Raw genomic sequence first — 27,680 nt, 5'->3', positions numbered from 1 at the left:
AATAGGCGTTGCGTCACAGTGGTCCACTTGATTTATGGACCATCGCCCTGCCTGCCTGCTTGACTGGCCCAAGTGTCCTGGCCACTGTTTTCATAACACAGAAGTGTGGTTTTGGCCTCAGCTTCCAACTCCTAAATTAAAGATCATTATTTTTTCTTTTAAATTGGATTTCATCACAATGTTGGAATGGGGAAGAGAGAAACTCGCTAGGCTGAGAAGTAGAATGGTACCGCATTGCATTCTTTGCCAAGTCATCATGTTGGTTCTTCATACTGACATCTACCTTCAATACTAATAATAGTGTATTATTTGGGCTAAGTATTTACATTATTGTCATCAATTTCCCCATGAACACAAGCATGTTGTAGATGAAGAGTTACTTGTCGGTCCTTTTTATAGTTAATCAATCCACCTCAGAACAAGCCCTTGATTTAGCGCTCCAGGATATTGGCCGATCAATTACACTCACAGCCGTACAAGCAGCTTAAAATCAACCTCTGCTGATGAAGTGATCTGATGGAGAGAGGCGATAAAACCACCTCTTCTTAACTTTTCTCACCATGTAGGGTCTCTGTCTTTGTACATGGTAAACCACGGTGTTATAAAATTAGAATATGACGGTGTTTGTGATTCCTCTGTGGTCGGGTCATACTCACTCCAGTGAATCATGTGTTCCACAAAGTTAGACCAAGCAACCATTGCTGGCACTGAGTCAATCCCCTCTCCCTTGGCTGGAAGCCTGGCCACTGCCACAATTCTGGAAGATAGAAGATAGAAGATGTTCTGCAAGTAGCTAATTGTGTAGGTGTGATGTGTGTGCTAATGTAAATCATTTCCACTTCAACTTCTGCCCCTCGGCACAGGTTTTAGTGAGTGTGTGAGCTGGGTTATTGCCATATTTTACATGTGATTAATATCTCCACGAACGTACCTACTCTTGACTAGTGTTGACATTCTTTATTTTTGTTTTTGTTTATTTATACATACTTGCAGAACAGGGTTTTATCTGGCCTGCATCAGGTTTAACTCTTCTAATAATTCATTTTTGAAATTACCTGAGGATTTTACTATGCAGGGGCCCCATGACGTTATTCACCAATATCGACCCATTACCGATTTGGTCTATTTATTCTACCAATAATGCACTCATAAGTTTGGCATTCAAATTCAAGTATTGAGAATTTGACAGTTTTGTGTATCACATTTATTGTACATTTGGCCTTTGACTAGCACAGAACAATATCTCAGAATACCTCAGAATACTTGTTTATATATATCTTTTTGTTTGAGAGATGGTTATTTGATAATGAATGATACTGGAAAGCTACAATACCATGAGTCATTATTGTCAGATCTATCAGAGGCTGTTAATTTACTTACCAATTATGGGCATTGGTATCATACCCAAAAGTAGGGTAAAAGTATTCTACATTATTTCATCCCTACCCCCCATACCCTAATCCTGTAATCAGCCAAGCCATGCTCACTAGATGCAGTCGTTGATGTATGCCCTATAGATTCCAGCACACTGTAAAAATGAAAAATTCCAGGTTAAGTTTTACACTCAGGGTTATATATCACTCAGGTCTTCACTGTGTAGGTGGTGTTGACTTATGAGATCGCAGGAATGAGTCATGAAAGTGACATGGTTGTTTGACATTGTAGTAAAATGCCACATGCCTCTGCAATGCCTTGGCGGAAAACAAACGTGTGCACACGCTCACGCACACAGCCCAACACACTTGGCTGTGCCCCATCCTCACACAGCCCAACGTGGGGCTAAAGCTAGGCTGAACGCCTACACTTGCATGGCTGTATAAGGGCACAGCACTTGTGCTACAGCGTAGAGAGAGAGGGAGAGTGGGAAAGAGGGAGGAGGGAGAGCGTGAGCGCCCATCTGGTAGTCCTTAAAACCTCTGGAATGCTTTTGCTTTAGTTACACAAACTAAACAAGCAATTCTCGCCAAGCCAAGAAGTCCTGTCTCTCCTCCTTAGGATTCAGACTCGTCTGCTTTTTCTCGTTCTCTCTCCGTCTTGCTAAATGTCTCTCTTTCTTGCCATTTCTCTCAATCTCACTATCTCTGAGTCTTAAAACACCTTTCCATATGTGTTGGAAATTGACCTCACATGATCAGATTCTAATGGCCTCTTCTCTGTAGATAGCAAAAGCGAGTGCAGTGAAATAAACTTTCTCAAATATCAGCCACCTCCCTGATTGGTAGAATGGAATTCCAAAAGAGTGAATCCAGCTGAAGGCCCAGCTGTGCTTTTCGACTATGCTCATCTGTCTGTTCCGACACATTCTGGCAGCCTCACCCACTGCCTCTCAGCCGCCCCAAACCCCGTCCTAACGCATCATTACTGCTGCTGAGGGATGGCTCCTTGACTCCTCTCGACTTCCTTGCCTCCTTGGCTTCCTAGCCTCGGAGGGAGGAGTGAGGGATGAAAAGTGAAGAGAAAATAAAATCCAGACAGTGAGCCTTTTCTGCTTTAGTCATTATATGAAACCTGGTGTGTGTATCGGACTGAATATGATGGTGATATTACACAGCTCATAGCAAAGCTTAATTCCATTTACACGCACACGCACGCACGCACGCAGTGTAGCAGATATGACTGTTTACTTTAGTTGTTGCATCTCACCTAGTCTGTCATACAATGGATTTGGTTATGTTTTGACATGGGCAGTGTTTGTGTTAGTGCCACTAGAGTCATTATATAATGATAGCTATCAAACGGTGTGTAGTATCAAACAATGTGAGAGAGCGAGAGAGAAATCATGTTGTTCAGGAGATAGCAGCAATCTGGTACCCGGTTTCTGGTCTGATCCCCGGTGCTTCATGTCTGAACCTCTTAACCCATTCAATCCGGGAACGCATCTGTGTAATTTTAAGATTTCTTTGGCTCTTCAAAAATAGCAGATAATATGAGCTCATAGTATGACCACACACACAGAAATCTTAAAATGACACAGATGCGTTCCCGGTCTTTAATGGGTTAAGTGCTCCTGATGAGCAGGTTGGTCTTGCATTGTTTTCTTCCACTCTGTGTGTGAATGTGTCTGTGCATGTAGTGCACATTATGAAGCATTTTTGATAAAGGTGCTATAGAAATGAAGACCATTTACCATTTGTTTGTTTTTACAGCTAGTATTACATTTGTTGGGGTCCTGAGAAAATGGATTTGAAATGTTCCACCCTTCGTGTGCACAGCTGTTCATGATTGTTACCCTTCTCTCTCTCCCCCTCTCCCTCTCCTCTATCCCTTCACTGTCCTTGCCTTTCTCTCCCTTCTTGACCTCCTTATTCACTGCAGTTAGAGATTCCACACACGTGTGTGTGTGTGTGTGTGTGTGTGTGTGTGTGTGTGTGTGTGTGTGTGTGTGTGTGTGTGTGTGTGTGTGTGTGTGTGTGTGTGTGTGTGTGTGTGTGTGTGTGTGTGTGTGTGTGTGTGTGTGTGTGTGTGTGTGTGTGTGTGTGTGTGTGTGTGTGTGTGTGTGTGTGTGTGTGTGTGTGTGTGTGTGTGTGTGTGTGTGTGTGTGTGTGTGGTCCTTGATGCTGTGGTTTATTTGAAGCCAGTAGTTGAAAGAATCCTAAATGATGACTTTGGTGACATAGTGACACATCTGCTCCTCTTGGGGTCTGGGTGGCTTAACACTGTTGCTACGCAAGGTACTGTTTATGTGACAAATCAAAACTTTGACGGACTCTGCCTCTCTCTGCCTATGTCTTTCTTCACCCGACCGCCCCACCCTCCAGATATTCGCCACCCAGAGGAGCTGTCACTACTGCGTAAGCCTCGTGATCCCAAGAAGAAGAAGAAAAAGCTGGAGGAGGCTGAGGAGCAGGCTCTGGAGATGGAGGGTCCTCTACTAACCCCTGGATCAGGTAATGTCAGAGGCCCCGGAGCTCCTTCTGGTGATTGAGATAGTCGTCACAGCTTGAATCCCTTCCCCTCCTACCACTGGGAATAGTATTTGTCCAAAGCGAAAACTCCATATACAGTAGCACGATATGGTTTGGTTTGGCTAACCCAACTCCGTGAAGTCCTCTGTATTGATTTAACCATTTATAACCCATTCAGAGTCAAATTAAAGGGGGTGTAAGTGGTGTGTTTAAAAAAGGTTAAAGCTCTATATTCCGATAGTAATCATTACTATATAGTGTGTTTGTAAGAAGGGTCTCCTTATTTCTCCAGCTCTTTAGTAAACAGACAGTACATTTTAGGTTGATACATCCAATTAGGAGAGAGAACTCCACAAAGATCTATCAGCTTAAATGTTGTAGTGTTTTGTTCATATTTTTGTTTCATCACTTCCAATTGCACTTGTTTATCCTTTATCCTTTATGAGTTCTCTCTCCTGATTGGATAAAATGTGTCTTTCGACAGGAACATCTTCTGTTTACTAAAGAGCTGGAGAAACGGGGAGACCCCTGTTACTGAACACTATAGCACTAATTGCTATAATGAGCCATTTAACACTTTTTTAAAACCAAATAATATCACTTACACTCCCTTTAACTGAGGATTTTACAGTGAATATTACCACTTTGTGTTATCACATTTCATGTTGTGCTTTGCACTGTATGGATTAATGTTCTACACTTGATTTGAGAGGTGTAATAATGTCCTTTTAACGTCTGCAACAGGTTGACTAGCAGGTTCCTCTGGTTCTTTACAGAGCATCTTTCCTCTGCTCTTTTTTTCTAATTGCCCCTTGTGGTTCGTAAAGCTGCAGGTTGCTGCACCCTAGTTTTCTACTAGTGACCAAATAAGAATGTGTGAGTTTTGAGGCCGCCGCCGTGGGAGCTGCAGACCTGGCTGTCTGCGCTCCTTGGCAGGGTGGACGAAAGAATGGCTGAGATTCCACACATAGTTGGTCACGCTGCCATTTTAAACCCAAACCAGGCTACACACAACTACAGCTATACTCAAACTCCTCCCGGCCTCCGTCCCTGCACCAGTGATGAGACGGTTACAGTCGTGGTTCTCAAACCTTTTCATGCCAAGAACGCCCAAAATTATATGTATTTGGCTGCGGAAAATGTTTTGTGCCAGGGATATTTAAAAGAATAGCAGATCTACTACAAGCTCATAGCGCGGCACTCGGTGCCGTGCTATGAGCTTGTATATCTGCTATTTTTGAATAGCCAAAGTATAAAATATGGTTAAAGTGGTTAAAATGATTGTGACGCTATATTAACTAATTTTGCTGGGGACCACCTGGTGCCCTCCCCAAGGACCCCTGGGGGTCCCCGGACCCCACTTTGAGAACCACTGGGTTACAGCCATGTGAGTTGAGAGCAGCAGAACAGGACAGGCCATGTTGCGGTCTCATTAGAGTTAGCATTAGGGGACACTCACCCAGTCGCTCACTCAGTAACTCGCTAACTCTATAAGGCAATGTGAATGGGGCTCATTGTCTGGTTTGGTAGAGAGCGTCTGTCCTGTCCGCCCCTCCCCTGCCCTGCCCTTCTCCGTCCTGTGCACAAGTTCTCTACCCTTTCCCCGCAGACAGGGTATGAGTTTTATCGGATCTCTGTTTAGAGCCGCACAGTGAGAGTGAACAAATGGAACCATTATGGACCCACAATGGTCCATTCTGGACCCTCTCAGAGTTACAAATGGATAAATGAACCCTGTGGATTTTACTGTGGACTCTTCCAGTCAATACAAGATTAAAAAGAAAAGACAAACACGTTTACTGTCAATAGAAATGTCAGAGATGATTTACATTCTAAGCTTGTAGATTTGTTTTTGTGCACTCCCAAATGAACAGAAAACTAGATATGTGACGGCACTCTATATAGGACAGCCCTAATGTATCGCTAAAAACAATATTGCACTGAGCCAAGAGCACACAGAGCAGGAAGGAGTTAAAGTCCATGTTTATTTCAGGAGCTAGCACGCGACATTCACACCCTGTGTTTTGTCTCTCCTCCATCTCAAGGGTGGGTTTCATTACTGTCTCTCTGCATGCACTTCCCCTAGGTCTAGATGTCCTGCCACCCCCAGTGCACCGCTTGAAAAAATACACTGGTTTCTTCTCAGTGGGTGATTGTGGTCACGTTACGGTGGTGAAAAGGAACAGAGCATCAAGAGGAATGTGCAGAATCTGTTTTCCTGTACCGATGTTGTACTCTCCCTATCTCTCTCGTCCTCTCCCTCTCGTCCTCTCCCTATCTCCTTTTCTCTGACTCAACACACACACACACACACACACACACACACACACACACACACACACACACACACACACACACACATATACATGCATGCAGGCACATATCCTACCGCCCCCTCCCTGTGAATCACATGCTACCATAGTAGGCTGTGTATTTCATGGCCAAGTTGCAGAGAGTTATTCCGTCCCCCTGTGGGGAAGGGCCTGGCCTCTTACCCCGGGTCTCCTGATATGAATCACAAGGGCCAGGCTGTACAGAGAGGCAGCGACGCAATCAGCACACTGCCTGATCAACCAGAACCACTAATCTCACCCCTGCAGCCAACTGCTGCTGTTTGTACTGTACCTCTCCACTCCACCCCACAGAGGCACACAGAGACCCAGAGGTGGACCATATTGCAGTCCTCCTCGTCATGTTTGTCCACTGCTAAATCTCCCTTTTTCTTCTCCCAACTACTTGTAGATCTTATATTCTTATCTTATTTTTTGTCATATGGAAACGGATGTCTTTTGCACACCTGAATAAGATTCTTAGTGACAGGTGTGTAGGTAAAGTAATCTAATCAAAGACGTTCTTTCAGACGTAAGCCTGAACATCTCTTCCGTCTTTGACGGAAACGTTGCACTGCTTAGCAAAAGTACGACCATGTGGGCATACGCGCTTTTCTTAGACTTCTCTTTAAAACAGACCGTGCCATCTTTTAGTTCCAAAACCACAACCACAACCTCCGTCTTTAGGTGGGTCAATTTAGAAACTCCAGTTCTGTGTGCAACGCTACCTACATCTTTACAGTATCGTTCGTTTCGAGCTTAAATGCCATGTTACTAATCAGCTGTTCCTATGAATTCAACAAGACTATGTTGTCAGACCACCCCGTCCCACTTGGCCTGTCAACTTCTACTGCATCTTTTATAAATAATTAGCCCTGTCTGTCAGTATGGAGAATAACATCCCTTGGATATCCAGCAGTGCACATCTGTGCTGTGGTGTATATATGCAGGGGTAGGTCACATTGACCAACACCCTGCCCTGCCTGGGTTTGTAATCAGCCACGTTGGGTTTGAATGGGTGCATGGAAAGGATGGAGCCACGATTGGGCAAACTGAGTCATCCGAGGCTGGCAGTTGGTGCTGGCCATGGAAACATGGCACTGATCTCCTCGTTCTTCTATTTTCCTGTATTTTGGATTTTCTTCGTCTCTTCTCCCCTCTCTTGTCTTCTCTTCTTTTCCCCTCGTCCTTCGTCCTTCTTCCATTGCTTTTCTTTACTCCTTCCCTGTCTTTCTTTCTCTCTCCTTTCATCTTAGCCTCTGAGATAATATACATCGGACCTGTCAAAGGTAAGCTGTCCTCTTCTGTCCTTTAATGTTTTCTGCACTGCTTCCTCTTCCTCCTTCCTTTGCCTCCCCCCTCCCCCCTCCTCCTCCTCCTCCAACCCTCAACCCTACAGCTGGAGTGCTCAGGGTCACCTGACAAGCCATAACCTTAGGAACCAGCTGCCGAGTCACCTGACTGCTCCGACAGAGGAAGTCAGCTGATTTTGGTGGTCACATGACAAAAGCGTTGCCTCCCATCAGAATTCAACTCAAAGCTCACAAACGCCCATTATAACTTCCTGAACAAGACTGCTCACTGCTGATGTTTGTTGTTTTGCTGGACACCTGGCCACTTTGAAGCACACGGGAGCCATACATGTTTCCTAAGGAAATTAACAGCAGGGGCATTGAGCAAAAAACATTGTATTTGTTTTTTTGATAATTTGCTTTTTTACAGTACCATTCTTATTACAGTGTACTAGTAATAATGGTAAAGACAATTTCACCGATAATGAGTCATGTTGTTCTGTTGTGAGGAGGACATATAGGACTGTATGAAAATCTGACATTTTCTTTCTGTGTGTTGAGACTGAGAGCTAGCTCTCAAAAAGGCACTGAAAAAAATCACCTGCAAAAAAGTCACCTGTAAAACCCATCAAAATACATTGTTTTGCATAGACTGGTGGCAATTGTCCTGCACGCAGAACTCATTTGGAAGTGTAAACAATCTTGTGTCCTTGTTTACTGTAAATCGCTCTGGATTAAAGGGATATTTCACTTTCAAAAAAACTTTGGGTCATTTTATCATCTATTCAGGCTTTTGTGAGCCCCCCAGACAGTTTTTAAGTTGATTTATTCACTATTTAGATATTTGATATTCATTTTATCAGACACGCCCCCTTCCTATACAAACTCATTATAACTTCAAACTAAATTTTTAACATGTTGGATTCATCAAAAACACCTGTCCTTGGTTCTGGTGACTCAACCCTGCCCTCCTAATACATGAGGGGGCCGTGTTTTTTCGATTACTTTTTTTTAATGATTGTATTTAATTTTGTTTTTATTGTATTTAATTTTTTTCATTTTAAAAAAAAAAAATCGAAAGAACACGGCCCCCTCGCGTATTAGGAGGGCAGGGTGAGTCACCAGAACCAAGGACGGGTGTTTTTGATGAATCTAACATGTTAAAAATGGAGTTTGAAGTTATAATGGGTTTGTATAGGAAGGGGGTGTGTCTGATAAAATGTAAATGAAATATCTAAATACTGAATCAAGCAACTTAAAAATGGTCTGGGGGACTGACAAAAACCTGAGTAGACGATAAAATGACCAAAAGTTTTTTGAAAGTGAAATATCCCTTTAAGATAATGCCTAAACTGTAAAAAAAAGATTTTCACATCCTCCTCAATAGAACAATGAGATTCACTTTAAATATTGACGATGTTGCCCTTTTAATAGGAGAGAAATCTGCAAGATAGTGGGTATATTGGTCATAAATTGTATCTTGAGAGACACTCCTCAAATGAAAGAGAAACACACACACAAGCTCGCACTCAAAGAGACACTTTCATTCGTTGAATCCCCCCCCCCAGAGTTTACATCAAGGCCTCACAGCCCAGGGTGGTCCAGCTTTTTCCATGTAAACCCTCTACCACTCCCCCGGTGTGAGAGAATTAGGGAGTCGAGGCATGTTAACATTCTCCATGCCTTTCACCCTGTGTTGGACTCGGTCAAACGGATGGGGAGTGAGAGTAAACGTGGGACAGCCTCGTTGCCTGTTGTCTCCGTCTATACTTTTTCTCTCTGGATACTTGGGATTCCTCCAGAGACCATAGGGGACATGGGAGTACTCTCCATGACCTGATGAACTCGGCATTAGAGAGAAGCCTTGAAAGAACCCTTAAACAGCCTCCCCAAAAACCTTCCCTCTAGGGATGGGTCGCCATGGCTTGGACCCTGTTCTCATGACCTCCACACACACACGCACACGCACACACACACACACACACAGAGAGAGTGAGCTCACTTCCTGTTTTTAGTAAAATGTGGTTTGGCCACTGTTGCTTCTTCACCCAATACACAGACATACACGGGGAGTGGGGGTATTGGTCAGTGTGTGGCCATTCATCTGGGCCAGAAGTACTCCATAGAGCCAGCCAAGAGGAAGTGTGACAGCTTCCGTTTGATCTTGTATTTATTTATCTATGAGAAGTCCAAATCCAGAGTTCATTTATATTTCCGACAACATGACGCAACAGTCCACTCCAGCACATATAATTTTAGACACTTTAACCACTTAAACCCTATATGCAGTACTTAGTAGACCGGTGTCGCCAAGGGGTACATACTTCCTTTTTTCCCTCTACACCAACTCTCTTCCCTGAAAATAGCCAATCTACAAGCTCACAACGCGTTAGTGAGCTTGTAGATATGTTTTTTGTTTTTGCATTTTCATCGAATATCTGCCTAATTTTGGTGAATGTTTGCCTATTATGACACGCCCAGAATAGGGATGCTAGGATTCATGTGGTTGAATGACGTTTTATATTTTTATATTTTATATTTAATTAATACTTTTGTTCTGTGCCATTGTTTTTGGTCAACATTAAAATCCTTGCGTCCTCGCCTCATCTCCTTCCCTCCCTCCTCCCTGCGGCTGGTTGTGCTGTAATTTGCTGTGTGCAGTGCATTGCACTATTGCAGATTTTTCATTGTGAGCAAGTGGGCGAGACGAGTGTGATCATATTGTGCATCATCTGCATGCCTGACATGCAGCAATCTTGCCATCAGCAGAAGGGACCTAGTTGATGCCACTCATCTGCAAAGTGCTGGCTGGTAGTCACACTGTGTGACGAGGTTGCAACTGTGTGTGCTGTTGTGAAAATGTTCACCCATTGTATTCTTTGCAGGCACTAAAGCTGCAACTATCGATTATTACTTTTTCAAATAATCAAGTATATTTTGTATAGATCAACAAATTAAGGCAAATTATTTGATTTGCTTAAATGGCTGTTCTACAAGCGTCACAAGCTTGTATATCTGCTACTATAAAAGAAACACAATATTCAATTATTTTCTGTTGCACTCCTAGCAGGCACGCGTGTTTGTATTGGTTGAGTTTAAGAATGTGCATTCCTTTGCAAGATAGTTTGGATATTTCATGACAAACATCTAGATATAGCAAAGTGTGTGAATATGCTGAATTGACTGCTGTGTGATTAGTGGCAAAAAAAAATTCAGTCCACCACATCACGTGACTAACCAATGACCGTGTGTCTTCCAGGGAGCATCTACTCCAGCCCAGGTCTGTACAGTAAGACCATGACACCGACCTATGACTCCAGAGATGGAAGCCCATTGTCACCCACCACTGCCTGGTTTGGGGACAGCCCACTCTCGGAGGGCAACCCCAGCATTCTCGCCGTCAGCCAGCCAATCTCCTCGCCCGACATCTTGGCCAAACTTTACAAGCATCAGTCCCTCCTGGACAAGGCCAAAATCAACCAGGGGTGAGCCAAGCTTCAGTGGAATTCATGAAAACATCCATTTGTGGATTGCAACACAACTGAGCCTTCATACTGTGTTTTAAAATGGTGAATGTTGTGCATTGTGTCTTTGCAGGTGGTTGGACTCGTCCAGGTCTCTGATGGAGCAGGATGTGAAGGAAAACGAGGTGCTGCTGCTGCGGTTTAAATATCACAGCTTCTTTGACCTCAACCCCAAGGTAAGACCCACAGACCCTTACTCAATAGCTGGATAGTTACATGGGTGTACACTAGTCCTGGTGTGGTTCACAGGGCTGAAGAACGTACCACATACACACAACATCATGGGTTCAACAATGTGATCATGGACTCATGATTTGTGTTGTGCTCCCACATAGCTACATTACAACCTCTTCCCTCTCCACTGTACACTATGTAACAACGCATACAATAAGCTTAAAATCTTTTTAGAGGATACACACTGATGACACAACAAAACACATGATTCTCTGTTGTTGACACAGCAGACCACATGATTCTCTATTGTTTTCATTTTTTCTTTAACCTGAGGAAAGCTAAATAACTGCATAATGTAAAGCTCACTGAAGTTCCTTGGCAAACCTTACCAGGACAGCTCCAGAAGCTGGCAAATTTGCAGTGTTAGGATGAAGTGCCGGTCTGTCCTTACACAAAGGTTTATTTCATGTGATTAATTTAAAGTGCCGTTTGTGTCATGAGTACATCCACGCAAATATTACATGGCGATGAACATGTATTTTTTTTAAACACAATTTTCACTGCAGATAATAACATCAACCTGTTATGAATGAAGCGTTGCCAGTTAATAGATGTGAAATATTGGCCGCCACAATTTCGGATCATTTATTCGTCACACTCCCGGTGTGTAAGGACCTGGGTGTCAGTGTGTTAGGATTTGCTGCATAAGACAATGCGCCAGAAAGTTTATCCTATCATCAAAAGTATTTGAAAGTCAACACAAAATAATTTTCTGTTCAGGTACTTGGAACTAAAGACTTGTTGTGATGCTGTAAGCCCCACCCATCAGATACTCCCAAGAGGGATAAAACCAGCCCAAAGAATTTTATGTGCAAAGTATTTCACCTATACATAGGTTGTGTGTCCTCCTGTACATACAAGTTGACTGTGTGTGTGTGTGTGTGTGTGTGTGTGTACAGTATGATGCTATCAGGGTGAACCAGTTGTATGAACAGTCCAAATGGGCCATCCTGCTGGAGGAAATCGAGTGCACCGAGGAGGAAATGATGATGTTCGCCGCCTTGCAGGTAAATAAACGTGTGTGTGTGTGTGAGGAGGAAATTATGATGTTCGCCGCCTTGCAGGTAAATAGACGTGTGTGTGTGTGTGTGTGTGTGTGTGTGTGTGGGGGCATGAATGGGTTCAGCATTGCATTGTCAGTGTCTGAGGACCTGCAGTTCCCTTCTCATCAGGCAAATTGCCTTTTCAACCACAAGCTAATGAATTGGATGGGCGTTCAGCCCAGAGCTGAGTCTGTTCTGCTGTGGTATGCATACTAAAAGTTGGCTATTGTGACATTGTTGCAGAGAGAGAGAGCTAATCAGGGTATTATCGCCCATCCTCCCTGTGGGCTGCTACAGTATCACAAGGCTTTTGAACAAAATGTCCCTAATGAATTATTCATTATAGTTAATTTGCAGAACAGTAATTCACTTAGCCCCACTCAATTAAATGGAGTATAGTATAATTTTATTTATCTGAACATATATTCCTTAACTGACTGATCCACTGAATGGCCATATAAGTGTGATTATTTTATATATATCAGCTTAGCAGCTTCGCCCCCAGCCCCCCGGTCCCCGGTTTCGAGACGAGAAGAAGAAGAGAAAAATAAAATAATACAATAAAATGGTGTCCGTCACGCGCCAAAAGAAAGCGCACCTTTTTTCAATCCGACTGGTTTTCCAATCGTACTGTAACATATATGTATCCTACGATCCTACTATAATTCTACAAAGCTCTGTAGTGGTGGTGAGGCCAAAATTTGTTCTGCCCGGTTCTCCTCAGTGGCTGGAGCAATTGATCTGAATTTGTACACAGCCATTGACCATTACCATGTGCACGGAACAGCGAAGCCTGTTTTTCGATTTCACCAAATCTCAGCTGTTTATTAGCGTTTTTGTGTACAAGAATGTCGCCATGGTTACGTCTGCCCAGCTGTGTGATGGCCCCGCAAGCTATGGTACGAACTGCCTCCCGGGTTGCCAGATCATGTGCGCATATCCCCCCACGGGTATGGACTAGTATATATAATTTATTGAATTGTTTTTGTTGCAGAGTTCCCAACACTTCTCTAAAATGAGATCCAGTCTCGAGGCATTTGGGCAATTAAGGAGCTTCTAACTTAACTGTGTACAGCAAACTATAAAAATAAAGCTGTCGCCTTATGAAATATTTCTATAGACAGACATCAGGCCCACTAACATGACTGCTCTCCAGTAACTTCAGCCATGTTCAAAAGCTTGTTGGGAGACATCAAGCACATGACTGTTTTTATATGAACAGTGTAATGTAATGATAGAAGATGCATGGTGAGCACAGAGTTGAGGGAAAAGGGGAAGTGAGTTAGTAGTGAATGAGCCCCTTTTGCCCCCTCAAGTTGCACCCTCAGTCTGGGGGTGCTATTTCCGACCGTCGTAAAGCTTGGGTGCCAAGACCTGAGGACGCCACCCTGTCCTCACCCCTGTGGTAATTATAGAGCATCTTGAGCCATTGGATCGAGACCCTCAGCTCAGACCACCCACCCCTACTAGCCTGAGACCTGCTAAAATTCTTCAACAAGCCCACGTACACTCAGAGGTGTTAGGTGTTTTTCATCAGAGGATGGTTATAATTACACCTACAGTACAGTAGCTGGTTTCCTATTTCCCCCTCTTGAGGCGCTAGCTAAAAATGCTAATCCGCTTGGTGTGTTTAGATTAGCAGCTAGTCTGTCGTTACCTGTCTGTTAGCAGTAACACTGTGCTAGCTCTCTTATTATGTTTCAGTTGGGTAGTATGGGGCCGATGTTTGCGACAGCTAAGGTTTCACCGGCATGGGTCTGAAGGAGTGTGTGCAGGGCTGAGCCTCACTGAGAAAGCTGGCTTTGGAGAATGGATCGTTGGCTCCAAGTAAAGACAATTGATTGTCAGTGTGTTGTAGCCGGGTGACTTGACGGCAAGGTATCACCTGTGTCAGCGTGGCTCAGTAATTAATTAAAGTTTGTTAATCAGCCATTTAGTCTGTCCTGCCCATAAAAGAAAGCTATAGAGACAGTGAGAATACTTTGTACACACACACACACACACACACACACACACACACAGACACACAGACACACAGACACACATGCACGCCTGGTGACAGACAGACAGACAGACAAGGCATGTATAAAATATACGTAGATGTGAGAGGCAGAGACATTATTGTCATGGAGAACCCTTTGTTCCTCATTCTGTAACCTTACCTTGCTATAGCTTATGTCGCTCTCTCACTCTCTCTCTCTCGACATCTGTTCATTCATATATTGGAGGGGGATGGTGTGGGGTTGACATTATAAATACCATTTGTCAACAAGTTGTATTTAGTGTCGGTGACTCACGCTAGGAGGAAACCATGGTGAGATCTCCTGTAATGGGAGGATCATGACCAGTTGACTTGCTATTTCCATTGTTAGAAAGAAAAAAGTTAAATTCCTAAATCCCACAGTATCGCCACAGTCTCACATGTGTTCCCAGTAAAGACAAATTTACAGTTGGTTACAGTTGAAAGATGCGCTGAGAATGCAGTGTCCAGACCCTCCTACTCGTTTCCCCTTCTAAATCATTGCCTAAATCCCCTCCCTCAACCTTCATAGAAAAGCCACTTTCTCACAGATCACAAAACTCAAAACTTCTGGTTTTGTCTGGTTTTACATGGTGCATACTGGCACCATTTGCAAGCATAACTCCTAAATGAGCCCTCAAGTATTTATGAGGTGATTATCACAGAGCTATTCACTTTATATAAAAAGCTTTAGTGGTTGCCCACCAGAGACATGCATAGCAGGAAGCCCTATAGAAATCAGCAAAACTGTCGAATAAGGCATTTGACAAGCTGGCAGTCACTTGTTTAATGACCAGGACTAGTGATTTTATTACTAGTAGCATTCATATAAGGCTGGTTAACACATCCACCGCCAAGGGCTAATCTCATAATGTACTCACCAGTGCCAAGGTTTTATTGTTGTTTTTTGTTTTTTTCAGGTCGCCATAGGCCCCGTTAAAATCCTTTAGATTGCCCGATCCACTGTTTGTAAACAACGGGCACATGTCCTGGTGTCTACTCGTCGAGACCGCGTGTCAAACGGAGCCGCCATGTTTGAGTTCTGATCGTTTATGTTAACATGGGAAATGCGAGGATGAAAAACTACATGTCCTGTACAGGTTTTACAGGGCTTTTTGTGTACGACTTAGAATGAAGGCAGACGGGAAACAAAAAACGTGATCGCACTTCCGGTCGATTTCGGGTGGTGTTACACTGAAAATGGTCCCCCTGGAAAATTGAAAAAAAAAAAAATCGAAAAAAAGGAAAAAGCACCACAGCCCGTAGGCTACGGGATCGGCGCTTAACCGTTGGATTTAACGGCCCGTAGAACTACGGGCCCGGCGGTCAATGTGTTAAGAGAGACCTCCACAACACAAGGATGCACATTAGAAATGTGTAACTTATCCAACCCTGTTGTCTCTCAATTGTCCTTAAAAAAATCACACCCAGTGTGAAGTGGGCGGTGTGGTCACAGTGGTCATCACAGTGATGGAAGTTCACTTAAAGAAAAGTAATATTGTTGACCAACCATTGTACACCCCTAACTTAAAAAAAAAAAAAAAAAGGTTTTTTTTTTAAGTGCATAGTCCTATTTATAGGGCTATGCACATGTGTCATGTTTCACTAGCCAATCACAGTCCTGAATAGACTGTGATTGGCCAATCACGGTGCAGGGTTAGGGGGGTACACTGGTGGCCAATCACAGCGCAGGGTTGGGGGGGTGCAATCGAATGTCGATGTCCAAACCTCACATATAGGGGCGGCTTCACCGCCCAAAAAGGCAAAAGGGCAATCTGCATACATTAACATCTCTCGGAACACACTGTCTTTGTACTCTTTACTCTCTGGTGAAATCTGTTATATGCCTGCATGGCTCAGTGCTATATTCTAATTATCACATATCCAGCCTTTATTTGCCCTGGATAAGGGAAGTAGCAAAAGGCTCAACAGGGTGATGATATAGTCTGATATGGCTGTAGCTGACCAGTCAACCTAAAGTGCCACCATACACTAAACTGTCACCATGACCGACCTCACGGTGGAAGGAGCTCTGCATGTCAAACATGGCCGCCACGGTTTCTGCGTTGAAAAAATGCTTATTTTTTTTCCTTCTATTTTACTAAATAATGCTAGCTGTGTATCATAAACAAATTACTGCCCAGGCTTTTGGTGTTACTCGAGGGTTAACCAACTGAGGCCACGTTGATAATCTATATTTTTATATGTAATGGTGAAGTGTTTCTAAAATTCGGTATAAAAATACAACACACTTGACCTCTTTTTGTCTTTCTCTTCCTCAGTATCACATCAACAAGCTGTCAATCATGTCTTCAGACAACCACATGAACAACAGTGAGAAAGAGGTGGACGAGGTGGATGCAGCCCTTTCAGACTTGGAGATAACCTTGGAAGGAGGGAAGACCTCCAACACGCTGGTATGACCAACATCCGTCAATGCTAGAGAACTTCTCATTCACTACAGTGAAGTCTTTAAGGCCCTGGATTAGATGAAACAAGCTTGTATAAATTCTTTTTTTCCACTCCCACATAAACATGAGTCCCACACCTCCAACTATGACGTGTAGTGAAATCACAATCACACAGCTATTTTAAACGACAGATTCATGAACCAGAATTAGAGACGTCTTCTTTTAATAGTTAAGATGGCAGATATAACCAGCACACATACTGACCCAAGGGCAGGGAGCTATAATACAGCTACAGTGAGACATCACACAAACACACAAATCCAAAATTTTGCATGGGTAGCTTAATATAACATTGTTCAGTCTGCCCCGCCTGGAAAAGTTAAGTTTATGCAGCATTTCACAGGAAGTTGCATAAGCAGTGTTGTCTTAGGAAACCTAGAGTCAGAACTGAGGTCATTGTTGTAGTTATGTTTGGCCATGTATTTGTTCATAGCAACATTCATTGAGCCGTCCTTATGGCTTTTGTTCTTCTCTTTCTCCAAGGGTGACATCACATCTATTCCTGAACTAGCTGACTATGTCAAAGTGTTCAAGTAAGTCCAGATCCACAGAAAACCACAAATTCACTTTGCCTCTTGACTCTGTGACACACTCAAGACCGTCAGGTAGTGCGTGCAAAGACTGCTTTTGTCCAAAGGATGTTGTACCTGTCAGGCAAATCAGGAAATATTTTTCTGGCTAACTGTAACTGGGAGAAGTGTTGCCTGTTTTGCATCAGGGGTAATGAGGGTGGATTGTTTGCCAACAAACATTTGCAAGCTGAGATTTCATTTTAAAGCTTGGCTTGGGAAACTCGTCACAATGGGTCTTTTTTAAAGCATATTTATTTTTTTGGATCAAAGCCCTTGCTGACAGGCAAGGTAGCCCTTGCGGTTTCAAAGTCTCCTAATGTATATAAACTGCAGGTGGTATTATGTCCTCTATAATGGTCTCTGTTAATGTTCACGCCCAATGCTGGCTCTTCTCCAATTCATCATGCTTGCTGACTTGGCACTAAAGCCTATAAAACAATCTCTCCCTTCCTCTCTACGGTGCTTACTTACTGTCTCCCCTTCCCCTACATCTTTCTGCTTGTCTCTCTCCACTATGCTTATTTACTGTCTCCCCTTCCCCAGCATCTTTCAGCTTGCCTCTCTCAACTGTGCTTATTTACTGTCTCCCCCTTCCCCGGCCTCTCTTGGCCATTGATGTAGAAAAGATGGGTTTTTACATTCGAGGTTTGACGTCTCTCCTTGTTGTCGTATATTTTCCAGGCCTAAGAAACTGACTCTGAAAGGCTATAAGCAGTACTGGTGCACGTTCAAGGATATCACAATTTCCTGTTACAAGAGCAAAGAGGAGGCACACGGGACACCTGCTCACCAAATGAATCTTAGAGGTACAAAAACATTCAACACACACACAAACACACACACACATGAACACATGAACACAGGTTACAAGATTGAACACAGGTTACAAGAATGCACCACTTTTTTCCCTCTCTCATGAGGATGTGATCCATGGTGGTGTGTGTGAAGAATGAGTGTGACCTTTGACCCCTCCCTCCTCATTGAACTGTGGCTTTCCCTGCATAGGCTGTGAGGTAACACCAGATGTCAACATCTCCGGCCAGAAATTCAACATAAAGTTGCTAATCCCAGTGGCCGACGGCATGAACGAGATCTGGCTTCGGTGTGATCAAGTGAGTTTCTCACACCCTGGAGTTGACTAGAGGGGGCGCCCCCTTGTTGACTGTTAATCCTACACATATCATACATATAAATTAGAAAACCTCTGTCCGTCAGTCACTCTGTTCCACATGGTTCTCTTCAGTGGGTTAAGCAATTGATCTGAACTTGCACTCGGGCATTGACCATTAGCACATGCAGACGGTGACAGACGTTTTTTTTCCCAAAATGGAAGCTGTTTATTTGCGTTTTTGTGTAAGCACAGGAGATTCGGATTTCAGGCTATGGGATCTGTCGTCATGGTTACTGCCGCTTAGGCTATTGCATTGGCTACACTAACGGTAACATACAGATGCTGCAAACTTATAAAGGATTGTGTCTACATGCACTGCGTTTTATGAGCGGGAGGGCGCTTTAGATATCATCTCCATAGCACATTGACATGTGCACTGTTCAAATCCACATTGTGTTATTAGCACATGTGTGCTAATAACAGCTATAAGATTAACAAGATAATAATAGCTATGTAGCTTAGCTAAAACAGCATAAACATCAACTTCTCATGGTTGTGGGTGGCAACGATTCCACGTCAGGTCGTAAATTACCGAGTTGTCACACACACAAAGGTCTGCAACTCTGCATATAGTTTGGCTGCGCACATCGCCGGGTATGGACTAGTGTGTATATATATATATAATATAACATAATAATGTTTTGTTGACGTAACATAACATAACTCATTCCATTCTCTCGCTTCCCACCTCGCTCTCCTCAACAGGAGAAGCAGTATGCCCACTGGATGGCCGCGTGTCGCCTAGCCTCCAAAGGGAAGACCATGGCGGATAGCTCTTATAACCTGGAGGTGCAGAACATTCTGTCCTTCCTCAAGATGCAGCACATGAACCCTGACCCCCAGTATATCGCTGAGCCAATCACCACCGACATAAACCCAGAGTGCCTGGTGTCCCCACGTTACCTTAAGAAGTACAAGAACAAACAGGTAAGTCCTGGGAAAGAATCGCTGTCGCAGTCAAGAATGTTGCAGATGGTGGATACTAGTCCCAACAGCCACAACCAAGTGACACATAATAATAAACTAGAATAGCAGGAGCGTAATGTAGGAAAGTGGTCTACTGGTTAGCCGGACTGTCCTGTAACAAGAAGGTCACAGGTGTGATTCCCACAAAAAAGAAATGTGTCTATGAACGCCTATGTATTCTATGTGTCAAACGTTTATTGACACCCTGGATAAGAGCCACAGCTAACAGACCATCATATGCCAGCCATTTTGCTCTTATATCATATGCAACGGGGTGCCAACAGGGTGGAGTTTCCCACCCCTGAGTGTGACATAAGACCAAAATAACTGCTGTGTGAATGTGGACAATAAATAGTCTGAGATGTAAAACATGTCAACGTACCAGCCTAATTTTGGGTGTGATGGTGTTTGTTAATGTAAGCCATAGGTAAAACAACATGGAGGACTGCATATTAAATGCACTGATCTCTAGAAAGAGAGAAAAAGTAGACTTTGTAGCATTTGTGTATTTTGGGGGAGGTTGTTTACATGTTTGATGGGTGGATAATGGGGGTGACATGAAGAAGTGTCTGGTGCTTCCCACATGGGTGCCTCCTGGCATCTGGGTTGTCTTGCATTGGAATGTACCCCCCCCCCCACTCCTCCCCTTTTCTCCATTCCTCATTCCCTCCCTCTCTCCGAGGGGAAACCAGGACAGCAGACAATCCTCCCAACTTGCTTACACAGTGGCGTTTCTTATGTCAGACTCCGACCATGCGCTTAAATGGAGGACATATCATGTTTCTCATCTCCTTTTGTCAAGTCTGATAAAGCAAAGCAATAGATAGACAGGGATTCTGCCCATTGGGCTGCTTATACCCATGCATCGTTAGGTCTTCCAAGATCAGTGGTCTCACTGGTCGGGCAGCAGTGGCTCAAGATGTAGAGCAGCCGCTTGGGAGTCAGAAGGTTCCCGGTTCAATCTTCCTGGCTTAGTGTCTAAGTGTCCTTGAGCAAGAAAATAACTGCTACCGGTGAGCAGGTTGGTGCCTTGCATGGTTTTCTCACCGCCTGTGTGTGAATAGGTGAATGTAATGCATATTGTAAAGCGCTTCGGAGAATTGCAATACATTATGGAATTGTCACTGTTCAGCCATCAATGGCAAAACAACAACAGACGCTTAATAACCAGGAGCAATATTTGAACCTCTAAGCCCTGGCAGGGTGAATGTGTGTGTGTGTGTGTGTGTGTGTGTGTGTGTGTGTGTCGCACTGGAACAGCTGTGTACACGCCTGCCATAGATGTGATGGTTAAAGGGAAGGAGGGTGGTGATGGTGAGATGGGTCTGCCTCCCCTTAGCTTACTCACTCAGTCTGGTTTTGATTAGGCTGTATAGGAAACATAGAGCTGCTAGGAGGGCTTTGGGAAGTGTGTGTGGATGGGGGGTTTCAGGAGGATGTTGGTAAGTGATGACTCAGTAATTTTCTGGGACTGGGCTGTAAGTATAGCCGAACATGTTCCTGATATCTGCACAGCAGACTTTCACAGAAGATTTTACTGTGTAAGAAGCGGAAGACGGTGTCTCTGAAAAGACAGGGAGTGTCATTAAACACATTGAACAGGAAATGTTTTGGAAGGGATGCATCACAAACAGCCAGAGGGGTGTCTGTCACAATTAGACCGTATTTTTAATGTTGGCATGATGGAACCATTAGTGTTTTCGGAAAAGAAATCATTGGCATGTTGACTCATCATTGGAGCCCAACAGCAGGAAAACTCAGAGAAACAAGTGTGTCAGCATTTGTGGTTGAATGTGTACAAGCGAGACTCAAAGCACTCAAATTTGTACTCGTAGTGGACCACAGTCAGACGCGGCGGTCTCTCTTCTCCCCCAGCCTGTGGGGAGGTGTCTGTCTGTCAGTCTGTCTGGCTTGGCTCCAGTCTTGGTCACAAACCCAGTCCGATAGTGGGTATCCCCAGGCACAACATGAAAGACCGAGCTTTCAGCAGAGTCGTGTGTGTGTGTATAAATGCGCATGTGCATTTATGTGTGTTCACTCATGCACACACGCACATGTACACCCAAGTAGTGGGTGTGGGGGCATCAGGAAATGAGCCGTGCCTGGGAATGCTGGGCGGGAAAAGAGGCTGAGAAAAGCTCCTTGCTCTCAGTCAGCTGTGGGAGCCACGCAGGGCGCTGGCCCTCTCCCCCTCTCCCCTTCTCGCTTTCCATTTTTTCCTCCTTCAACTGCACTTCCTCTCTCTGACTCTCCCAAGGCAACTTCCGTGCTTCAGTTCCCAGGGGATACACACAGGAATCTTTCAACCGGGAGTAGTTTGGTTTCTAGCCAAATGTATAGCTTTTCATACAAGGATACAAACTATGAAGGCACAGTAATAATCTCACAGGGATTGGAGGCTCTGCAGTTCCTGTATGACTCTCTGGTAGCTATTGCCATCTTGTGGATGAAAGGTGAATTACTGCACCTACCCTCGGTTGGGTTTTCTGGGGGGGAGGGTGGGGGGCTCTTGTAGGACAGTGGTTCTCAAATGTATTGGCTTCAGTAGCCCATTCCAGGCTGTATGAATCCAAGTACCCCATTTATCCAAATATAACATTTGGCTTAGAAAACGGCAAGAGAAAACCATACTGTTGCCAGCATTTGATGAAGCCTATGAATGAATGATAACCCACCTTTTGAAGAATATAACATAACAAATAAGAAATGGAGTGAAAGAGTTGCAATTAGTGGTTTTTGTGCAATGTTATTGTGTACTGTGGCCATAACAGTGGCCATTTCAGTTTCGATTATGTTAAAAATAAAACTGCATAGCAGGAAATAAGTTTATTTCTATTCAATAATAGTTGTGCTTGTCAAGTTGTTGTAGTTATGTTTAACACTTTACAGATCAGCAGGTCCACTCAACGTTTATCAGTGTTTTATCATTAAACATATCAATTTCCACTTTCTCTCACATACAGATGCACCTGCACATATCTTAGGCCTAATAGCCTATGTTCCCCATTTGAGAAACACTTAGGATATACAGTACTTACGCTAAATGATAAATGTTGCATTTATACAGCCCCTTTATCCAAAGCGATGTGCATTACATTCACCCATTCACACACACACATTCACACACTGATGGCAGAGTTAAAAATGTAGGTTTTTCCATTTTGAATCGGCAACGATTTGCATTTTTTGTTGATTTTAGTTTCTCTTTTGTTTTCTTCATATTTGCACAAACTGATAAATAATGCTATACATTGTTGCTAGTCAATGTTATTTATAGAACTTTTAAACCAAAAATTGGAAAACAAAATATTCCTTAAAGGATTAGCTGTTTATTGACTTGAGCCAACATTATGTTCATGACACCACTTCTAGCACAGTTCTTGATATCAGCAGAGTTTTTTTTTTTTCCAAAGCCTAAGAGTAATTTAACAGCTATTTTCAAACATCCAGCCTGTGAATGAATGACAATTCATGCACAGGTCCCATGTTCAATTACTGTATGGAACCAATTGTTTTGCCGCCTAACACTGTCTACTTGCTCTTACAGATGACTCAAAGACACTGCTGCTCTGCTTTATCTGAACACTGCATGACCCTTCAGGCCTTCGCTGACTCTCGTTCTTCCTCATTTAGCTTATTTACAGTTATGACCTGCTACTGCGTTGTTGTTTTTTTTATCTCTTTCCTGCAATATTGTTCTTAATTTCTTTGTTTTATTTGTTCTTTCTTTCTTTTTTCTACCCCTGTGCATCTCTTTACCTCCTGTGTTATCCTTCCCACCCCCCCCACTTCAGCCAGGCTTTATCAGGGACTTGGTAAGTTTAAGATGTGTGTGTAGTTATGAGCTGCAGATATATGCATGTGTCTGTAAACACAGATTTGTGGCTGTCTTACTAAACCATAAATAGTCCCTAACAATTACTTGATAATACTTTATCTCTAGATAGTGTTTACTCTAGTTTTCAGAAACACCGCCGTTATTTTTCTTTTTTTAATCTCCCTTTGCTTCTAACACATTTCCTCCTTAGTGGAACTTTAGAGCCTTATTACTTAGATAAAGAACTGAAATGGAGCTGTCCCTAACACTGAAATTGTGATAAAGAGTATCTTGATCTTGGAGAGCAAGGTCACTTTACACTTTACACTTTACGTGTGTGTTAGGCTGATCCCATTGAGTCAGAAGTCATGGCTCAATCGGTCAAGTAAAGGAACACACACACACACACACACACACACACACACACACACACACACACACACACACACACGTACACTGAATGGTGTGTAAAGCTACTATAGCTCATTAACTTTAGTTGGACCCTCTGGACTATCTTTTCATGTATGTTTGTCTTTGTTGTGTGAAGTAGATATTTACTAAGGTAGCACTTTGGTTATGGGCTGACCCTGGGTGCCCACCTGGCTTAATGGAAACAGACAGCCCTTTTTAAGGTGGTGTCCTCAGGTCAGAGCTCAATGGATGGTTTCCGGGTGGTGATGGAGGGGTTTGCCCTTTGTTTGTTCATGTTAGTTTTGGTTTCCACAATTTGCGTGTATAGACTAGTTGTATTCATGTGAGTGTGTGTGTGTGTGTGTGTGTGTGTGTGTGTCAGATTTCAACCCGCATCCTGGAAGCCCACCAGAACGTGGCGCAAATGAGCCTCATCGAAGCCAAAATGCGTTTCATTCAGGCATGGCAGTCTCTACCGGAGTTCGGTATGACCCACTTCCTTGCCAAGTAAGCCCCTTCCTATCTACTCAATATGAGATTCCTTTCTTGCGTGCATGCACATGGTGTGTGTGCAACTGTGCATGAGTGTGTTGTGTTGACCCTGACACATTTTAACACTTTCACGTTTACAACCAATTTGAATGATTCACAGGTTCTATAAGGAGAAGAAAGAGGAACTGATTGGCATCACCTACAACCGTATGATCCGGATGGACGCCAGCACAGGAGACGCCATCAAAACTTGGCGCTTTAGCAACATGAAGCAGTGGAACGTTAACTGGGAGATCAAGCAGGTATTGAATTCTTCAACATACATGAAATACATGCTTATTGTTTTCCCCCCTGTAGCATATTTTATAGATGTTCTTCACATCACTCAATGTCACTCAGTGGTTGAAGGGGCTTCTTCCGAAACTGAAATGGAAATATTTTGATACTTGTTCAAATTGCTCAAATAGTTGCTCATAGTCAGATAATTTTCTCAAAAGGAGACGATAAATGGGACAAAGAATATCAAATCCAACTGGTCTCTGATCTGTTTCATGTGCTTAGGTGACTGTAGAGTTTGCAGATGAGCCCAGTTTGTTGTTCGTCTGTGCTGAGGTGGACTGCAAGGTCGTACATGAGTTCATCGGAGGTTACATCTTCCTGTCCACACGTGCCAAGGACCAGAACGAGTCTTTAGATGAAGAGATGTTCTATAAGCTGACCAGCGGCTGGGTCTGAGTTGCCCTGGGCAACTAAACGGGGTCAAAGGTTTGTTGGGCAAAATTCAAGTGGGGTGCATTCAGAGGGGAGGGAGGGTGGGACACAATTATATGGGTTTATTTTATTCTACTATTTCTTGATCTTTTTCATTTTTTGGAACTGTGCTAACGAGCCTGGAGTGGCACCACTATTGCCATGGCTGATGCCATTTCTATTGTTTGTTTTGTTTTTTGTCCTGCATTAAAGCTGAGAAATTCATTTTTAAAAACACTAATACTCTGCTGAGTGCAGTGCAAATGAACTCTGAACTTTTAACGTGGCCTAACCCGACGCTAGCAGAGGCTGCACACAAACAGGAAGTTTGATGTCGTTTCTCCCACAAACCCTCCTGACTCCTTCCATTTCCCCATCTCCTTCTTGTCCTCTATGCCTCTCTTTCTGGAGTGAAGCTCCCCAACCTACATCCATCACAACCTATCACAATGAATGCCAAGAGGCCTTTCAATCCCAAAGACTCTCTCTTTCTGTCTTCTCTCTTATTGGATAGAGGGAGCTGATGTCATCTGACTGTCAAGCCTATCAGCTATAACGTGACAGTAGTCCAACCAAACGACGATATGATCCATCAAAGTTTCTCATAAACAATCATGTTATTTATTGATCCTGGTGTTTTTTGTTTTTTTTTTGGCTTAGATTTCACTCTAGTAAGGTGCTGATCATGTTCTCTGGTTATTATTTGCATTACATATAATTGCGATCACTTATGTTATTTTACTCATAGCCTGTTGATTATTTACACCCTAGCACCACCACACACACCCACACAAAACCCAATCAAAGAAACTGTATCATATGAAGTAGTGATTGTTAATTATTGTATGTGTTCACTCAGTCCAATCTGTCCAATTTATGAAGGATTCTCACTTTTCTAGTTCCTTAGTTCACATGAAGTCACACATTTAAGCACTTCGACAGTATAGAGATGGTCCCTTTTTATGAATAAGCTGTAGTGAAATCAGTTTTGCCTTTCTTGTTTTCTAAGGTCTTTGAATGATGTCCTCTATGTTGAATAACTCTCTTGTAATCCAAATGGTGTGCCTTGAGAGTTTGAACAGAATCTTGTTCCATTTTAAATTAATGTTGATAGTTAGCATGTCTGCGTAAACACCATATTTCATTGTACTTGGGATGAATGTCCTGCATTCTTTATGATGGTGTCGCTTGCCAAAAACAACAGCCTTTCCAGAATATTTGGTTCTTTTGAGTGACAAGCATGAATTAGGCATTACCATCCCAAATGCAGACATTGGTTGTCTTCTGTTCAACAGATGAGAAATGTGTTTATCTTCTGGCACTAAATGTTCCAGAATAAAGTATTTAACTGAGATTTAAAATAAGGTTGCGAACAAGAAACGTGCCAAAATGGAGTAGAATGCTGTCAGTCATGTCTGTCTGTGGCTGTACCCACAGAGGACTGGATTTGGAACCCCTCTGCTAAGTACACTACAAATATAGGAGGGATACTATAATCTAAAAGTACCTTTTTTTTATTACACCATATAGTATTATAATTCTTATCATTACGCACCAGCAATAGGTCACCAAGAAAAATGAATATGCAAAGTCTTCTTTTCTTTTCTTTGTCCTCAGTATGAAGGATCATTAAATGAAGTATTAGTTTTTGTAACTAATGTAAAAAAAAAAAAATACACAGGTTTTATAGAATTGTACAGTTTTTTTTTGTTTTGCTGCTTTTTTTTCTGGGTGGAGGGTGGGGGGCTGAACAACTTTTTTTGTTTTGTTTTTTTTTCATTAGAGGGGGGGGGAAAAGCCATGTCAACATTGTGTAGTATGAAAATATGTGCCTGCCAATGTTATGATCTTATTGAGTTTTTAGATGAAGATATATATATATATATATATAAATATATATGAAGATAACACTAGTCTCAAACTCCAGGTTCATGGGACTTTATGAAGATTTCTGTCCTCACACTACATATATTATAATTTCTCTGAAATATGAATAGTATGCCTTTTCACTGTGCTTTATGTTGTCGTTTCTCTATTTCCAAGTGTATTTCATATTCTGTTTTCTATCCAACTGTGGCACTGAGTTGCTTTCTGGCTCACTCTTTGAACAAACAATGAAACATATTGATTTGTTCAATGCCTTTTTAGAAATATGAAGTCGCTAATGTCCAGGTTTTATCACGATGGAGGCATGTCATTGAATAATGGTGGTATGAAGGAGACCTACATAGTTTAGGCCCTGGAGTTTGAGACAAACCAGCAAAAATGAACTGAAGGAAGAGGAAAAAACAAGCTTAGCCTATACTGTATTTTGTTTTTCCTCTGAATTTGGTCTTTTTTTGTTTGCCTCCAGTGTCCAGAACAGCAGTGCATGGCCTGCTGTTTTCAGACTGTAAAAATGCATTTATTTTAAAAAATAATAAAAAATAATTTTTATTTAAGCAAGGTATCTGTGTTTAACTCTGCCTCAAGTTGTATTAATTTTCGTGCAATTTACCATTTAGAAATGTAATGGCCACTCTTATCCAGGTCAAGTATAAGATCGGCATAAACGTCATGAACTGTAGTCAACCAACAACATGGTAAGCAGTCCAGTAAATCGAGTGCTACAAAGTAACTAGACTAGGTCGTTGTCTTAACTTAAATCATATTGGGATGTCCCATAACATAGCTATAACAATT

The 27,680-nt window shown here is 42.8% G+C and overlaps 1 protein-coding gene across 2 annotated transcripts in view; it reads left to right on the top strand.

Annotated features, from left to right (window-relative positions):
* fermt2 (FERM domain containing kindlin 2) overlaps positions 1-27,439 on the top strand; it is a 49,053-nt gene extending 21,614 nt beyond the window's left edge. Inside the window, exons 4-16 of one of the 2 annotated variants that reach the window (XM_080415000.1) lie at positions 3,759-3,887; positions 7,492-7,524; positions 10,787-11,012; positions 11,125-11,227; positions 12,185-12,292; positions 16,631-16,765; positions 17,303-17,352; positions 18,073-18,197; positions 18,397-18,503; positions 19,268-19,489; positions 24,139-24,263; positions 24,409-24,550; positions 24,810-27,439. In XM_080415000.1, coding sequence (XP_080271126.1) covers positions 3,759-3,887; positions 7,492-7,524; positions 10,787-11,012; positions 11,125-11,227; positions 12,185-12,292; positions 16,631-16,765; positions 17,303-17,352; positions 18,073-18,197; positions 18,397-18,503; positions 19,268-19,489; positions 24,139-24,263; positions 24,409-24,550; positions 24,810-24,983 — 1,679 coding nt within the window. In that variant the 3' untranslated portion in view covers positions 24,984-27,439. The remainder of the gene's footprint in view (positions 1-3,758; positions 3,888-7,491; positions 7,525-10,786; positions 11,013-11,124; positions 11,228-12,184; positions 12,293-16,630; positions 16,766-17,302; positions 17,353-18,072; positions 18,198-18,396; positions 18,504-19,267; positions 19,490-24,138; positions 24,264-24,408; positions 24,551-24,809) is intronic. The other variant, XM_080415001.1, reaches the window with a different exon arrangement.
* Positions 27,440-27,680: the final 241 nt, after the last annotated feature.

Source organism: Gymnoscopelus braueri (assembly GCF_963280865.1).
Source record: "Gymnoscopelus braueri genome assembly, chromosome: 19".
Lineage (NCBI taxonomy): Eukaryota > Metazoa > Chordata > Actinopteri > Myctophiformes > Myctophidae > Gymnoscopelus > Gymnoscopelus braueri.
Note: the sequence above shows the minus strand (reverse complement) of the source record. Positions and strands in the feature narration are given on the sequence as shown.